Source organism: Macaca thibetana, chromosome 7 (assembly GCF_024542745.1).
Source record: "Macaca thibetana thibetana isolate TM-01 chromosome 7, ASM2454274v1, whole genome shotgun sequence".
In the NCBI taxonomy this organism is placed as follows: Eukaryota; Metazoa; Chordata; class Mammalia; order Primates; family Cercopithecidae; genus Macaca; species Macaca thibetana.
The window spans coordinates 48406065-48423891 of record NC_065584.1 but is presented as its reverse complement, the minus strand read 5'-3'; the positions used below and the strand labels follow the sequence as shown (position 1 = coordinate 48423891).

Below are 17827 nucleotides of genomic sequence, written 5' to 3'. Positions count from 1 at the left end.
GCTATCACAGCATGAGGGCTGCGCTTCGGACTAATGTGAGTTCATTTTACTACCTTCCATTCAGTGTCAGGCTTTCTTCTTCTACCTCTTCATCTGAAGCAGTACTTACTTTTTGCCACATCAAATGAAACTCTTGTTCAAGTTTTTACTGCCTGCTGGATTCTGAATACACTAACGGGAAAAGTTTGGTTAATAACTGGCTGAATCCTATGGTCACCTTTAAGGCAAGTTTCCTTCTCTCATGGATTCCATCCAGGTGTGTAGTCTAACAGTACTGTCCAGTGTGACATAGCCCCTGAAGGAAAACAACTTTGCACCACTTAAATTCTTCTTGATCCACGCTTCAGAAAACATCCCCTTGTTACACCTAACTCACACTTCAGCATTCTTTGTGGAAATTGAGGTGGGAAGACCACCCTAGTCAAGTAGGAGTCTAATCATTTAAAGCCAACATTTAAAAATAAATATGTCCTACCTTTGTGTCTTCTCAAGGCTTGAGTGGGTCATTGTCTGGGTGCTCTGGAAGTCGGATGTGTTTCTAGGTGCTGTGTGTGTATGTTGGGTGGTATGTCACTTTTTTTCCCCCTTTTTAGGACCAAGAAGAAAACAAGGGAGCTACAAGTTGGCCTGAATTCTACATTGATCAGCTCAATTCCATGGCTGCTGTAAGTAGACTTTTATGTTCTTTGACACACCATTTAAAATGCAAGTATAGTACAAAGTACACAGTTGCACAATAAATTCGATTGAGTATGACCTACCAAATGTCAGTACCTTTCCAAACTCAATCCTAAACATTCAATGCTGGGGAAAGGAAAGAGGGTAGGAGGGATACTTGGCAAAGTGATTTTTCCAGTATGTTTTAAATAAAATCAGCACACACTAAAATATAATTGAGTTTAATGTTGTAAGTGAAAATGTAGTCTGAAATCTGGCTTGTATTCAACTTTAACTTGCAATTGCTCTTACCAGTCACTTGCAGCTTGGTTATGGCAACACTATTTTAAAAGTTAATACCATTTTAAAATAATATGATTAAGCGATTTTTTTACTATATTCCTCCCATTCTCTTTCTTACTGAGAACTTGGTTATTTCCTGGCTTCTTGATTTTACAGGGGACCAAGTACTCTTTTACTCATATAATAGGTCAGGAATTCATGAAGTAAGTGGTTTAATGAAAAGGCATCATAATGGTAGTGCTGAGATGTCCTTGGAAAGTCTTTAGTACATGGATTGTTGGTTCAGTAATTGCTTGATATATATTCTCAATGCCTAAAATACGAATTCTAAGTACATGGATGTCTGTGATGTCAGCATTGCCAGCAGCTTGAGGGACACCTATTCATCACAGCTAAAATTCACAGCAGAAAATAAGTCATCAACCTTTGAGCCTTAGTAGCTTAAATCCCATCCCTGTTGATAAGATTTAGAGGTTGCCCACAGTAGAATGCAGTCTTTGTCTCAGTGGGCACACTCATGATTCTAAAAGTCAATCTGTTATATTCATGTTTATAACATGCAAGTAGATGATAGCTTCAAAAACACTTTCTTCTACCTCCTTCCTGCCTTCCCTTTTTATGGAGAATAAATTTCTTATCACTCAAAACAAGCATTTTAAATGGTCTCATAACATTTTCCTGCTGCTGGAATAGTTAAAAACTGATTAGAATATGTGAGTCATTCACATGTTTCCTAAACTTTTAGAGGTCTTGACTTTTAGTAACTTCCTCTTTTTTAGCTTTTTTCTTAGAAGATGCTTCTTCTGTTGTCATACAATGAATAATAAACAGCCTGGTTTATATATATATATGTATATATAAAAATTGTAGAAGAAACTACATAAGTTTTTCCCCAAGGGTTTCTAGTCTAAAAGCGTAGCAGAAATGGACAGAAAATAACCACCAAATCCTTCTTATTCAAGGCATCTCACACAATGCCAAAGATGAGAAAAGGGTGATCTCAGCATTTGTGTGAATATGCTAACAGAACGTGAGATTTGTGATGACCACCAGGGATTTTCTGTGCATCTGCCTAAGCAATAATAATTTGGAGCCATTTATATTTCCTGCATATAAAGGCTATTTTCTGAATTCTTGCTCCTGGCTGTTAGGAAAAAAAGAATTGTTTCTCTTTCTAATTAAATCTGCATTGTTTGTTATCTAACAAGAGAAGTTGCTTATTTGTTAATGAATTCCCTTCTATAAATGGGGAAATACTAAGTACTATGTGGATTTTTCCTTTCTTCATGTATAGGACAGTTAGATTAATTTTTCCTTTAGTGACTCAATCCCTGCCTTGTCTGGAGTAGACTTGGCTCATTTGTGTGCTACAGGGTCCGTGATGTGCCAACATGTGGCCCTTCTTTAAGAGCCTCCTCTCTCCTCCATCCAGCTCCTTGGACAATTCTTTGCCACATTCTTGAGTGCTCTACATTTTAACTGCTGTGTGTTTGGTTCCTAATCCAAAATCCTTCCCAAGAGCACCACAAGTCTATTAAATTGTCAGTGACTTTGTTACACTTTTTGTGTCAAACACCTAAGAAAGCTTTCTAATGTTCCTTTTAGGACTGAGCCAGCATCTTTCCAGGGTCAAAGGTAAAAGGCATTAATGGTCCATGAATTAATGAGGCCTCAAAATTCCTGCATACTTCAGGAAATAAGGAGATCTGATGAGCCCGGAAACCCTGTGCTGGGTTTTCTGTTTCTCTCAACATTCTGATTGCCACCACCGCCTTGCATAGTTCTGGCTAATCACTATGATGTCTGTACTGGAGAATTCTTGATAACACACAGCAGAAGTCCTGAAATATTGTACCTGGGGCCATGGAAAGGCACACAAGTCCTCCAGATCCTTTCATGGCCCAGCAGCTAGACTCTTTGGTTCTCTGCTTAGGGCATTCTTGAAGGAGTGTTTGTCCACATTGTCATCACCCATTGTCTGCAGAATCAGCAGCAACTACTACATGACAAGCAGGGTAACAGGCACTTTATATGTTGTTTGAGGTCCCACCAGCATCCTATGCTGTAAATGCTATTTATAAATAAGGAGTCTGAGACTCCAGAAAGGTTACCTTGCCCAAGATTATCTAATTAGGAGGTGGTCATCTAATTGGGAATTTAAACCTACCTGTCTGAGCCCAAAGACTTCTTTCCAATTTGCCTCTCACTCATTCAGTTTTTGAAACCCTGTGGCATGTGAAAGAGGCCTGGTTATCCCACCTTGTCCCCACCTGCAGGCCTAGCAAGGCTGACTTTTCTGAGATGGTATAGGCATCTGTTTTCTTTAATGCCTTAAGAGTCTGATAAACAGTCCAGGTTGAAAACAGCAGCACTTACTAGTCTGTGAAGCCAGCCTTTTGTGGAACAAGTTCAATTACTTTATGTAAGCCTCATTACAAGAATGCTTTGTTCTTTAAAGGACCCCTGAGTGATCTGTTGTCTTTTAAAGAGTGAAAAATAGTATAATAAAGGAGTGCAGCCTAACATCTAGGAGGACCTGGGCTTTTTTATATGTGGCTTCTCCATGCTTTCTCAAGAAAGAAGACTGTGAGGTGAAGTTCAGTATGCTTAGTGGCCTGGCTTATTGATTTCCCACCAAAGAAACTATTCAAACGGGAGCTAAGTTCCAGACTCCCAGCAGGAATGACTTCTGGGCCACATTTGTGCATCTCTGTCAGTTCCAATGTACACCTCAGCAGCTTTGACAGAAAGACCCTCTGCAAGGATGCGCTTTATCCTTTGTCTGCTTCTCATGTGAGCACGTGTTTAGTAAGTGCATAGAGCATTCAAAGAAGCCTCCACAAGGCCTGTACGTACTAGATATTTGGCATAGTAGTCATCTTCAGAAATGTAGGCATCTCCCTTATCTACTAAAAGCTGCAAATTAAACCTTCTTCCTAAATGTGAGGCTTGAAAGCTTTAAATTTTGTATAAATTATTTTACTTTGAAAAGTCACATTTAGAACGTCAACTTCAGCTACATATCCTGAGTTGTCTCAGCACAATAAATATAACCTCAGAACCAAATCTGAACATAGAAAATATATCACACATAGAAAATGTTGTAGTTTCTTCTGTTTTGAGAGAAAGGTTATGTTCCTTACACAGTATTGGGAAAGGAAGTTCCAATTTAATTTTCTTTGACATTTCATAAGTCTCCCAACTCTAGTATGGAGAAGCTTAATATAGACTGCTGCTATTCATGTGTTCCGCCCTCTCCAAGATTTTTAAAAGGATAAATACATGCAGTTTTATTTGTACTAGTGACCCACAGTAAAATGTGTAGTCATTAATTTGGTGATAGTTTTGTGTCATCAAGCATAGGAACAAGGAATGATCTTCATAAAAGGCTTGGTTCTCAGCTACAGATTCAAAGTGATTTCATAAGAGTCCAAATGAGTTCAGTTGTATCATTGGAGATTAAATGTTCTTGGCTGGATTTGTGTGAATTTTCCAGGGGATGGGTCTCTGGGAGCTTTGGGAGAATTCATTGGCTGTCTCTGCACCCAGCTTCCTTCCTCACCATCCCCTGGTTACAGCTGTCCATGAGCATCACCAGCAAGAGGACAACTTTACAGAAACAATAACAAGATTTTAAAAACTGAAAAACTACTGGGTTTTATTTCAGTTGCCATAAATGATACTGGTGTATTATATTTATTTTGCTTTGACCTTTACCCTTCTCATTATGAAATCATATTTAGGTTTTAGTTAACATTTTGTTACTTAATGCTGATACTATTGATTGTCACCCTTGATGATTGATGGTCCTGAAAGAAAGGCTAAGACTGGGTCATTGAGACCCATGGATATGAATCAAGCTTTTCTTTTTTTGATACGGTCACCCCAATCTGTTTCCCAGCCAAGCATTTCTATCAGAATTTGTAATAGGTAAAAAGATTAAAATAGACAAGCATGTGTTCAGAATAGCATGAAGAAAAGGGACCGGGAGCTCCATGAGTGGAGGATCCTGGAGTCATAAGACTGGGGGTACTTTAGTACAACCGGGTGATCAGAGAGTCAAAGGGAATGGAAAGGACTTGACACCTTACTGGCATTCACAATTTTATAATAACCACAGTCTTACATAGAACCTTGCTCCTGCGGCATCAGCATTGCCTAGAAATTTGTCAGGAGTGCAACTTCTCAGACCTCACCCCAGACATACAAAACCGGGCTCCACAGTTTAACATTATCCTCAGGTGATTTTCATGTACACATTAAAGTCTGAGAAGCACTGCTCTAGCAGATCCCTGGGTAGAAACACACACACACACTCCATATCCTGATTTCTAAATGATATTGAATAATTTCTAGAAGTTAAGCATTTACTCTGAAGGAATTGTCTATCCTGGTAATAGCTCCAAATGAATTGTTCTTCTTAAAATTAATTTGATGTAACAAAATCCCTTTGGTCTTGATCACACTTTTTGGCTGAGGAATAGGAATGGTAGCGTGGGAGGACTGCTGCCCACCTCCTGTTTTTAATAATGTGATGGTATTATCTTTAATTGCCAGAATGTTGTATTCAACTACAGGTTCAGTCTTATTTCTATCAAATACAAATAGTAGTATCTACATCAAAGGGTAATTATAGAATAGTTATACAAACATTTGGGCAACATCATCTCTACTAAGATTTCTAAACTTTTCCCTAAAGCTTTATTTAAAATTTGAAGGACTTAACTTACTTACTCATAGATTTGTTGTTTATATTTAAAGTGATAGTAGCAAATAATCTGTAGGTTTGTCTTGTTTGCACTGTAATTAAAAAATAGAATTTGAAGAAGTAACTTCTGTTTTCTTTGCATAGAGAAAATCTCTGCTGGCTTTAGAGAAGGAAGAAGAAGAAGAGAGAAGTAAAACTATAGAGAGTTTAAAGACAGCACTGAGGACAAAACCAATGAGGTAATTTTCCCCTGGAGGGCACTTTTTTTTTTTCTCTCTCCGTCCTTCCTTTTTTTGCAATAGTCAAACCTTCTAGGAAGTCTTAAGTTAAAACCATAAAATTAAACCATGAATAACATACTTTAATCATTAACATTTAATAGTTATTTTCTTCTGTGAAAAGGTATGCAGGCAGCCACTAGGATGGCTTAAAAAAAAAAGAGAGACTTTAGCAATGGCAAGTTAGTAGGCAAGAATGTAGAAAAATTGAGACCTTCATTCATTGCTGCTAGGAATGTAAAATTGTGAAGCCATTTTGGAAAAGGGTTTTAACAGTTTCTCAGAATGTTAAATATAGTGTTGCCATATGACTCTAATTCTACTCCTAGGAATATAGCCAAGGGAAATGAAGACATGTCTCCCAAAAACGTGTATGCAAATGTTCATATCAGCATTATTCAGATAGCCAAGAGTGGAAATAACCCGTATATTGATCAGCTGATGAATGGATAAATGAAATGTTACATATCCACATAATAGAAAATAATTTGGCTACAAAAAAAGGAATAAAGTACTGATACATGCTACAACATGAAATGACCTTGAAATATAAGTGGAAGAAGCCAGTAACAAAAGAGACCACATACTGTATGATTCTATTTATATGAAATTTCCAAAATAGGCCAATCCATAGAAACAGAAAGTAGATTAGTGGTTGCCAGGAGCTGAGGAAGTGGGGAAAATGTTCTCTTTGGGTGATTAAACTGTTCTAAAATTAGCTAGTGTTGTTGGTCACAGAGCTCTGTGAATATACTAAAAACTACTGAATTGTTCACTTTAAAAGGGTGAATTTTATGGCATGTGAATTATTTCTCAATACAACTATTTTTTTTTTTAAAGATGGGTAGACTTTCTGGCTATAGTGATTCATTTCCTTTCTGATAATCAGCTTCTATGTTGTGCCTCCTACACTTTCATTCCTTTAATGCCACTAGGATTTGGTGAGGTGTTGGGATTCTTATAAGTACGTTTCATGAGCACAGGTACTATGAATGAAGTCAACTGGTTTAACGAGCTTGGCTATATCTGGGTCATGTGGTTGGGTGAAAAGGCTAGAAAATAAAGATTCCCTTTTTTTATTTGACTATAAAATGCAAACTAAGAAAAGTCTGATTCATGAAAAATACTGTGTAGTTGTGTGACAGAGATCTAGACTATCCTAACTATATCAGTGTTTGTCTCAATTGTGTTCTGCACTCTCAGATGTCAATCAATATCCAAGCCTAAATACGTTTGGAAAATTATGACATAAACAGGTTATGTTACTTCTGAACTTTTCGATAGCTTTAATATGTACATGTGCATTGTGAGTTAGTCTCATTGATTAACATTAAGTGTAAGAAATATTAATAACGTTAATATGCAACAATAAAGTATTGCTTTATTATTGCATATTATTATTGTATTCAGTGTATACAGAATATTGGGATTTCATGCAGCATGTCATATAAGAGAACAGTTTTGTTACAAAATCTTTGGGATGTAGATTATCATTTGTTCAACAAGCAAATATCCTGGAATTTAAGGAAGCTTTTGACTTTCATTGATAGGGTATTTGGATCAGTGATCAGCACTTAAAAGTGCGTCAGCAGTCAACCTATAAAAGCACATGGGCCAGACATGGTCACTCACTATCCCAGCTACTTGGGAGGCTGAGACAGGAGATTTGCTTGAGGCCAGGAGTTCAAGACCAGTCTGGGCAACATAGCAAGTCTCCGTCTCTTAAAAAAAAAAAAAAGTTTAAAAAAAATTGACTGGGAACGGTGGCATGCGCCTGTAGTCCTGGCTACTTGGGAGGCTGGGGTGGAAGGATCACTCGAGCCCTGGAGTTCAAGGCTGCAGTGAGCTGTAACAGAGCAAGACCCTGTCTCTCTTAAAAAAAAAAAAAAAAAAAAAAAAAGGATGGGGGGAGGGGGCATGAGAACTGTGTACTAAATAACACAGGAGCAGCAGATGATTTTAATCTAAGACGAGATATGTTTTCTGAGTATTCTCTTGCTTCTGATTTTTTTTTTTTTTTGAGGCGGAGTCTCGCTCTGTCACCCAGGCTGAAGTGCAGTGGCGCGATCTCGGCTCACTGCATTGCTTCTGATTTTTTATGAATATACGATCTGTTGTTTGGTTCTTTGTACCCATTGAGATATGTTTATCACAAATGGAGGGGGTTTTTTTTCACACTTTTGGTTAGACCTGACCATTGGGTCTGTGCCAAGGAAGAGGCATAGAATTAAAAAGGCTTCATCAATGTAGGGCTTTTGGCACGTTAGGAACTAAATCTTTCCCCCACCCTCCAGACTTTTCTATTAGGGGCTATTATAAAACCCCAAAGGCACTTAAGTGTGGTGCGCTTCTCTTCATGACAGGTTTGTAACCAGATTCATCGACTTGGATGGCCTGTCGTGTATCCTCAACTTTCTAAAGACCATGGACTATGAGACCTCAGAGTCTCGAATACATACTTCTCTCATTGGCTGTATAAAGGCGTTAATGAACAACTCTCAAGGCCGGGCTCATGTCCTGGCTCATTCTGAGAGTATTAATGTAATTGCTCAGAGTCTGAGCACAGAGAACATTAAAACAAAGGTGGCCGTGCTGGAAATCTTGGGCGCCGTGTGCCTGGTTCCCGGGGGCCACAAGAAGGTTCTGCAGGCCATGCTGCACTACCAGAAGTATGCCAGCGAAAGGACCCGCTTTCAGGTGGGTGTTCCCTTAGCCTTCTTCACTCACCCCTTCTTTAAAGTCTGCTCAAACACGTGCTTTTCCTGTCCCTGAAGGGGGAACATTACTTGAGATGTCCCCTTGTGGTGATTACTCACAGTGTGATTTAAACATTCCCTTCTTCTTAGGTTTAAGAACCAGAGAATAGAGTGTACTTTCAATAGTTGATCAATCTGGGCCTTTAGATTTGCAGAACTTGAAAATGTGGCCTTTCATCCTACATGTCATACAGCACACATCTTTTGAACCCACCAAACTGAGTGTTTCCTGAAAATTTTATAGCTTGCCATTCTTGAATTAGGATCAATATGAATAATTTTTCATATTTCACTATATTACTCAGATGTAAAAAGCAAGCAGAGGTAATGAAGCAAAGGCTTTTGTATACGTGTATGTATGATGTAATAATTTTGAAATTAGAGTTTTTAGGACTCTTCTTAAGGAGAAAAAGGGTGGCTTTCTATGGGTCAGTGTAATCCTGACTAAACATAAGATTTTAAAAGTTAATTTTTGAGTATAAAAAAGTTCATAAAATGAGCATAAGGTTAGTAATGTTTCAGGCCTTTGTTTTTATATTTGTATTTTTGATAGACATTAATTAACGACTTGGATAAAAGCACTGGGCGGTATCGAGATGAAGTGAGTCTCAAGACTGCCATCATGTCCTTCATTAATGCAGTGCTCAGCCAAGGTGCAGGAGTGGTAAGAACCTTCCACAAATTAAAAATATATTAGTAAAGAATAATTTATAAAAAGTGATTATTATGTAGTCTAAAAACCACAAATACATATTTTATTGCCCTTTTATTTTCAGGAGAGTTTGGACTTTAGACTTCATCTTCGCTATGAATTTCTGATGTTAGGAATTCAACCTGTAATAGATAAATTAAGGGAACATGAAAATTCAACATTAGATAGGTAAGTCAGACTGTTAGGATGTGAGAAAGTTTCGGTGTTTTCTATCTGTGTAATGCAGTGCCTCATCAAGTGCTGGCCTGTGGTTACTTGTGCCCTGTCTGTAACATAAAGAGCTTGTATCACAATGTTAGTTCAGCTAATGACGTCTTTATAGTAAGACTTTGTTGATGAGGGAAGCAGCACATTATGTAGAGAACTTAATGTGGGTTTTAGCGTTAGACCTGAATTCATATCCTATCCTAGTCCTGCCTCTTACTCCTGTGTATCCTGGTGAATTGACTCAATTTTTCTGAATTTTGCTGTTTTTATAACTGCAAAAAAATAGTGCTGGTGGTGATGATGATAATGACAATTATTTTCCAAGACTTGTAAGAACTGACTATAAAACCTATGGAATCACTTAGCCCCTTCGATAGACATTCTGTGAATGTTAATTTCCACTACCTTGTTTGCTTGTTTCCTTGTTTGCTATCATTTCACTATGTCTAAGCTATCCCAACTTGCTTTCAGAGCTTTTCTCTACCACGTCTCTCCTCTCCTGTATATTCATATACTCCAGCATGCTCTTCTCCTTGATATTCTGTGAACATGTCAAAAACACTCTTGCATCAGGGCCTTTGCACTTGCTATTTCCTCAGCTTCGAAAGATCTTTTGCAGATGTCTAAATTGTTTGTTCCCTAGTTCCCTGGAGAGAGACCTGTTCTAACCACTGTGTGTACATTATTCACCTCACCTGCCATCATTTTCTATTTACTTTACATAAAATGTATCCTGGGTGTGTAGAATACATAGTAGGAGTTCACTAAATATGTGACTGAATAAATGAATGGCATGATCATTTCTTTTGTGAGCTTTAATTCAGCTGGAAGTTAAGTATAGGTATATGGGCATGTTTTTCTATAAAGGGAATCCATAGTGGAATCTGAACTTGATTGCTTTTAAATTTAGTTTTAATTTAATAATTGCCTACTATATGCTAGGCATCCTAGACTTTTAAATTTTTCTCATATTGTGATCTGTTTCACTCAGGTGATGTCTTTTTTTCTTAGAAAGAACATAGTTAAGTTGAAGCATTCAAATTTTATTACATTGTTTCTTTTGAAATATCTCTGAAAAGTCAGGAAAAACCATGGTATTAATGTCCTCAGTCTTATGCACCTGTGTTTGTAGGATGTTCTACTTAATAACTTTTCTTTCATTATTTTTCAGGCATTTAGACTTTTTTGAAATGCTCCGAAATGAAGATGAACTAGAATTTGCCAAAAGATTTGAACTGGTTCGTATGCTTACAATTATTCTGGTTTGACTCATCAGTTCACATTATTTCTCTTTGTGTGTTGTAGAGTCCACATGGACCAATTCTGCCTAAAAGCAAAATCAAAGCTCTGTTTTGTTTCCTAAGTGGCAGGATTAGCTTCTGTTTGCTTTGAGTTTACTTTACACTGGGGGAATTGAGGAACTTAGATGTTTGATTTGATTTCTTTTTCCTATAAAATAGGTTCACATAGACACAAAAAGTGCAACTCAGATGTTTGAGCTGACCAGGAAGAGGCTGACACATAGTGAAGCTTACCCACATTTCATGTCCATCCTGCACCACTGCCTCCAAATGCCTTGTAAGTGTGTTTGTGACTCATGTGTGCTTCTGAATGTTTGGACATTGGCCAAAGGGTTCTGGCTCCTGCACAGTGCTGATTACATTGGATGCACACCAGGGATTCCAAGCCTTGGTTTTATGACAGCCCAGTATGTGTGTCTACATGGCTTAAGGGTTGTTACAAAATTTTTTCAATGAAACAAATTAAAATTTTGATTTTAAAAATAAAAAGTATGCCTTACAATCTGTTTAGAAAGGGGTTGAGGGTGCCTCTCAATCAAATAAATGATCATTGCATGTCAAAATTCCATACTTTGGGAAGCATTGGTGCAGATGTTACAAACATCTCTCTGGTTCGGTGGCTCTAAAGGGTGACCAGCACTGACAAATATTTGTCCTAGCTTAGAAACAACTTGAAGATTTTTTTTCACTCTTCTTTTCTTTTTTAGACAAGAGGAGTGGCAACACTGTTCAGTACTGGTTACTACTAGATAGAATTATACAGCAGATAGTTATCCAGAATGACAAAGGACAGGACCCTGACTCCACACCTTTGGAAAACTTTAATATTAAGAATGTCGTACGAATGTAAGTCTTCTCTTATTCTGCTGCCTGTGAGATAATAGTGACAATGTAAGATATTTATTTTATCCAACTTCAGAGTAACAGCTGGGAGAGCCGAAATGTTCTAGGGGTCAAATATGAGTTACTATACACCTGCACTATATCTAAGTAACATCTGGTCTTAAATGGGTTTCAAGCATGCACTGAGGATTTTCTCTGCAGTAGACTATTTTTGTACCTAGGGAGAATGCAGTTAGCAGTGGACCTTTTATATTTTTTGTAATAAATGCTCCTTGAACTCTTATACAGGTTGGTTAATGAAAACGAAGTTAAGCAGTGGAAAGAACAAGCGGAAAAAATGAGAAAAGGTAAATAATAAGGGCCTGATAAGAGAAGAGGCTGTGTTATTGGTTATTGGGTGACCTTGATTTCCAGATATTTTGAAAATTTACATTGATGTTTCTTGACTTGGTGCAAGCAGCCTTTCTTTTTCCATCTTTTAAGGGAATTTTGCACTGGGCTTCTTAAATTGAGCTATTTTAGTTGTCATACTGATTCTCAAATATCTTATCCTTTTATTATAATCATGTAAATATTTTGAAAAGCTTATAGCATTTGCTGTTCAGTATTCCTTAAATCAAATTTTCTTAACTACTAGTAATCCAAACCTTTCCCCTACTCCGTCGTGGCTCTTTAAATCATACTGGGTTTTAAGAAATGTAATAAGGGACTTGAGGGATTATCCAAAATTTTAAAAGAGAAGAACAGGTCACTTGGTTTCAGTAATCCAATTCTGTCCATGACCTTGATTTGGTACCAGTTATAAAAAGGGAAGTCACTCAGAAAATCAGTGACCATTGCTGAGATATGTGTTAAGAAACATTAGCTGGCCAGCTATTAGTGTGTATTTGAGTATGTCTTTGATAGTATCTCTCAGTATCAAATGATAGGAGAGACATTTATGTCCATCAGTGTGCCAGCCATACAGAGAAATGTATGTAATTTTCCTTCCTGTTTTAAAATATTAGCAAATTGAAGTTGGCGCCTTTGTGGAAACAGTCATACTGCCAGCCACCATGCTCTCACCATACTGGTTAACTGACTTCCTTTTCCTTTTCCAAGTTATTCACTCACAGCCAATGAAATACAATAGCGTTCACCCCAATATTTAATGTGCTGAAAAGCAGGTCCAAGAGATGCCTAAGCATTTCCTTTTCTGTCATCACATTTCCATTGAGCAGAAAAGCAGGGCCATAACTGATATCAGAAAATACCAAATGTGAACTAACTGCTGTTATGTTTCGAGTTCCTCATATGTATTCAGATTGCTCTCAAATAAGTGATACTGCACATGCATTTTTAAAAATAAATTTAAGAAACCGCTACAAAAATAATAGAAACATTGACTAAAAATCAGGGTAAAGGGATTAAACGAAAAAGAAAATAGTCAATGAGTGGATATTTTAGGAATACACTCTAGAGCATGGAGACTCAAGTGTGCAGGTTGAGGAGAGCACTTAGGATGTAAGCTTTCGAGTCATTCATTCATTCGTTCATTTGGTGAATACTTGTTGAATGCGTGTACGTGTCAGACACTGTGCTGAGCTCTGGGTCGGAGTCTCAACTCTCCCCCTTACTAACTGTGTAGATGGGCTAAGTCATTTCCTCTCTTCTCCCCCAGTCTCCACCTTTGCAACCTGAGGATTAATCCTGACTCGCAGCATGGTTGTGAAGATTAAATGGCAAAACAAATATAAGAACATTAGCATAGTATCTGGCACATACTAGTTGCACAATAAATGATAGCCACTGTTGCAGGATTTAGGTGGCTGAGATGGTGCAAAAGAAAATCACCAATGTCGGTGGGAGGAACAGGTTGTTTTCATGTTTTAAAGTGAAATCATGGGTAGAGTCTAAAAGAGGAAAGATTATAGTTAAACGTTAGTTTTTTTTTTTTTCTAGAAGCTTCAGGTGACAAAATTGTATTAAAGAGGGCATATTTTGATAAAGTAGTCCAAGTGTAGAAGCGATAAGGAGACAGAAGTTCTGTGGACCTAAAAGGTAGAGAATATTTGGGGAGAATTCTCTTTAGGGCAGCACACCCAGGAAGTGCTCAATAAAAGCTTAGTGACTGAGTGGTAAATAGATACCATTTGTGGAGAGAGTCATTTAGGCTGGAGCTTCCCAAACCTGGCATACATCAGGATCATCTAAGCCCTATCATCTACATACAAAATAGACTTCTTGGAATAGTGTCTGGGGAGTCTTGAAATGTTGAAACTTCTCAGGTAATTCTGAAATACAGCCAGCTTCATCAAAAGCTAATGACCAGTGAGAGGAAGGCAAGTTTCTAGTCCTAAAATTGTGAAAGAAGAATGAAATGGAGATAAAAGAAGGAAAATGGGATCTAGAGAGGTCATTTTTAGATGTATTTCTAGAAAAGTTAGGGAAGCAGCAACAGAGTGGTAGAAGTGGATTGTTGGCAAAATCCAAGGATTTTAGTGGGTTGAACTCCTCTCTGTAAACTCTAATTTGGGGGAACTCAGGAGAGAGAAGGTCAGAGACAGAGAAAACAAGAATTTAAATGTGTTACCAAATTTCAGAAATAGAGACCAGCTCTATTAGTGTAGCTCTGCCCCAGTGGGTTATACCTCTAGTGGATTTATTGATATAAAAAGAATAGGAATTGGGGCCATGTATTTGAAATAAAAATCCGCAGCCTAAACTTTGTTAGTTCTCTTTTCCAAAATTCATCACGCCTTTCAGCAAGCTTATATTCATTGGCAATGTGAATATGCATTATGCTGAATTGGATGCCCTGTTTTATTATAGCAGGATTGAGGAAGTCAGTAAAACTATAGCTGAGAGTCAATGTTTTTCTCCCCCATGTTACCATGATTCTCGCGTTCTACTGACACCACTCCCCTTAAGATATTTAATACTGAGATAACATTTGCTTTCATATGTCTTCATAATTGTTTACTGAAAGCATAAAATACTTCAAGTAGCCTTCTGAGGGTAGATGGGAGAAGTGACTCCCTCTGGGGACAAACCCTGGGTCTGAAGGCAGCTCTTCCTCACAAGTAAGATCCTCCCTTCCAGCATTTCTGCTGGTTGGACGTGAGCTGGCAAACCTAACTCATAAAAGCCAAACTACTCTTTGTCTCATTTCTAATTTGTGAAAAGAGGCCATTTGAATATTTATTTTTTTCCTCGTATTGCTAAAGAACCATATTAATGACAAGATTCTGAATCAACTACCAAACAGGTACCATTCTCCTCCACAAGTAGTCACTCAGACTTTTGTTTTGTATTTAGAACTGTTGAGTGTAGACTCTCTTCTTCAGTCTGTTTACAGAATGTAGTTAATAACATTGTTCATCCGAAGCCTACTCAAAGTACAAACATCGTTTAGCCTTGAGTTGCTCCCTTTGATGGAGAAGAGAAATAATATTTACCTAATAAAGATCCTCATAATCTCTGCCATCATCCTCAGTCAATTTTTTTTTTTAGAGAAAATGCTTCAGCTTTGAAGACTCTCCTGTTTTCTTGTCCAATTGTTTTCACGTGTAGAGCACAATGAGCTACAACAGAAACTGGAAAAGAAAGAACGAGAGTGTGATGCCAAGACTCAAGAGAAGGAAGAGATGATGCAGACCTTAAATAAAATGAAAGAGAAACTTGAAAAGGAGACTACTGAGCATAAGCAAGTCAAGCAGCAGGTGGCGGACCTCACAGCACAGCTCCATGAGCTCAGCAGGGTGAGGTCTTCCGCTCAGCTCACGGGCAGCTGCCAAGGCCTCACTGACCCTAGAGCCCCTCACCCTTAAGTAGACAGTTTCATACTGGGGGAATAAAATTTGAAATGACTCATGATTAATCACAATTAGGAGACTCACTCCCTCTGCTATCATGTAGGCAGTGGAGGCGGTTTGGGGGGTGCATTTTAAAATACTATACAAATCTAAGTGCAAAGGAAATTGTATTAGCTTCTTAAAGTGAAAACTGACTTCATGAAAACCAGACTGTCTGTGATGGTGCAAGAAGTGAGAGAGATATGAATGCATCCCAGACAAGTATTTGAGTGTCAGATACAAAAGGTTGACGCAGTGGAGTCCATGAAGGCCCAAAAGAGTCCATTCGACTTTACCGATCCTTTAAACATTCTCAGAAGGGTGAATTTCTCTATAATATACATTTCAGGCAAAGTTACAGACTCTCAAATCATTCAATGAATTTACTTCTTCCATTGATCTTTTCTTTTCCTATTTTTATCTTTTCAGAGAGCCATCTGTGCTTCAGTCCCAGGTGGACCCTCGCCTGGAGCACCAGGAGGGCCCTTTCCTTCCTCTGTGCCTGGATCTCTCCTTCCTCCCCCCGCCACCCCCACCTCTACTAAGTGGGATTCTTCCCCCTCCACCGCCTCCCCTCCCTCCAGGTGGCCCTCCCCCTCCCCCAGGGCCTCCTCCCTTAGGGGCAGTCATGCCACCTCCTGGTGCTCCAATGGGCCTGGCACTCAAGAAGAAAAGCATTCCTCAGCCCACAAATGCCCTGAAATCCTTCAACTGGTCTAAACTGCCTGAGGTAAGCCGTTTGTTCCAATTTTCCCTCTAATGGATAGCATTAGCAGCTCACTGTGTTGTCACTGAAAGGAAAAACAGCCCTGGCTGTTCAGTGATTTCATTTTCTAGTGTGGACCCAGGGTTCTCACTAGCTCAGATATTTAAGTGATAAAGCTTCTGAAATAAATGACACATTGTTTGAAACCCACTCACTTTGAGTGTCTGGTAGACTGAAAAATTTGGGATAGAAGCACTTTTTAAATAACCATGCCTGTTCTTTTTATGTATAACTGTAAACTATAGCACTTATTACATTGATGTTTCTAGAACAAACTGGAAGGAACAGTATGGACCGAAATTGATGATACAAAAGTCTTCAAAATTCTAGATCTTGAAGACCTGGAAAGAACCTTCTCTGCCTATCAAAGACAGCAGGTAACAGCATATGCCCTCCAGACACCAAAAAGGTAGAAAAATCATGTCTTATGCATGATCCCTGGCCCATCAGCCATGGCCATGATGTGACAGGCATATGAATTCTAGGCTGTTGGATCTATCCTGTGCATGTGTATGTCTCTGTCCAAGTGCCTGTCAGTTGTATGTGAACAGTTGAAGGTATATAAGCTCCTTGTTAGGGAGTTTCATATCTGGTATATGTCTAAGACCTAGTCTCTATTGGTGTAAAGAGCTTTGTATGCTGTCACTTGTATTTAGTCAAAATGGTTCACCAGGAGAAAGTAGAAGAGTTAAATAACTTAAATTGTCACCCCACAAGGTTTGTATCTAAAGCTATTTTGGTTCATCTGAATTTTTTAAAAATACATATCAAATGGTTACCATTTGAAGCAGAATGCTTTGTGAAATGGATGGAATTTTGAGAAGTACAAAGATTTTTAAATGACTATAATTTGGCCAGTAGATGGAACTTAGGAGTTTTTACTATATGTCATGAACAGAAGTGGGGTTGTAAAGGCTGAGCAAGTGGGGAGATGGCAGTGGTGCAAATAGGACCAGAGACACTACTGAAAAGTGAGCAAAGCTTTTGTAATAGTAGCAAAAACATGTGATTTGGTGCCTGCTGGTGCTCCACATTGACAGGCATCACTGTGTGAGCCCCGGTCACATCTGTGTAGTGCCTCTTGCTCTTCAAGAGGGCATCGTGATAGAGCCTCTTAAAGTTAGACCAGAAGAGAACGCAGCAGGGTGGCCAGGCCTGGAGAGTTTCAGAAGAAAAAAGAAAAGGTAGAGTAGGATCCCAAATCATCAAAGTCTTGAGAAGAGAAAACTTGAGTCCAGTAGTGTGAGAAGAAAGATTCTTAAGTATGACTGAAGAAGAGGAATGATGGGGAGAGCAGAGTTCATCCTAAACAGGAACACATGAATGCTGGGCCTCTTACGGGGCTTTCCTTGGGCTTTACTGAGAGGCCCTTAACTCCCAGATGAATCATGGGTGGAGCATCCTTAAACAAGCAGCAGACTTCCTAGTTGGTTTCCTTGGCTTAGTCCCCAAGAAAGAGTGTA

At 38.5% G+C, this 17827-nt stretch overlaps 1 protein-coding gene across 1 annotated transcript in view; it reads left to right on the top strand.

Moving 5' to 3' along the window:
• The window catches only part of DAAM1 (dishevelled associated activator of morphogenesis 1), a 179827-nt gene that overhangs the window by 123227 nt on the left and 38773 nt on the right, over window positions 1-17827 (top strand). The window contains 13 exon segments of the mRNA XM_050798063.1: window positions 594-665; window positions 5813-5907; window positions 8310-8643; window positions 9256-9366; window positions 9479-9582; window positions 10793-10859; window positions 11082-11199; window positions 11630-11768; window positions 12054-12112; window positions 15318-15505; window positions 16028-16117; window positions 16119-16328; window positions 16634-16741. Of these exon segments, the coding sequence (XP_050654020.1) occupies window positions 594-665; window positions 5813-5907; window positions 8310-8643; window positions 9256-9366; window positions 9479-9582; window positions 10793-10859; window positions 11082-11199; window positions 11630-11768; window positions 12054-12112; window positions 15318-15505; window positions 16028-16117; window positions 16119-16328; window positions 16634-16741 (1695 nt within the window).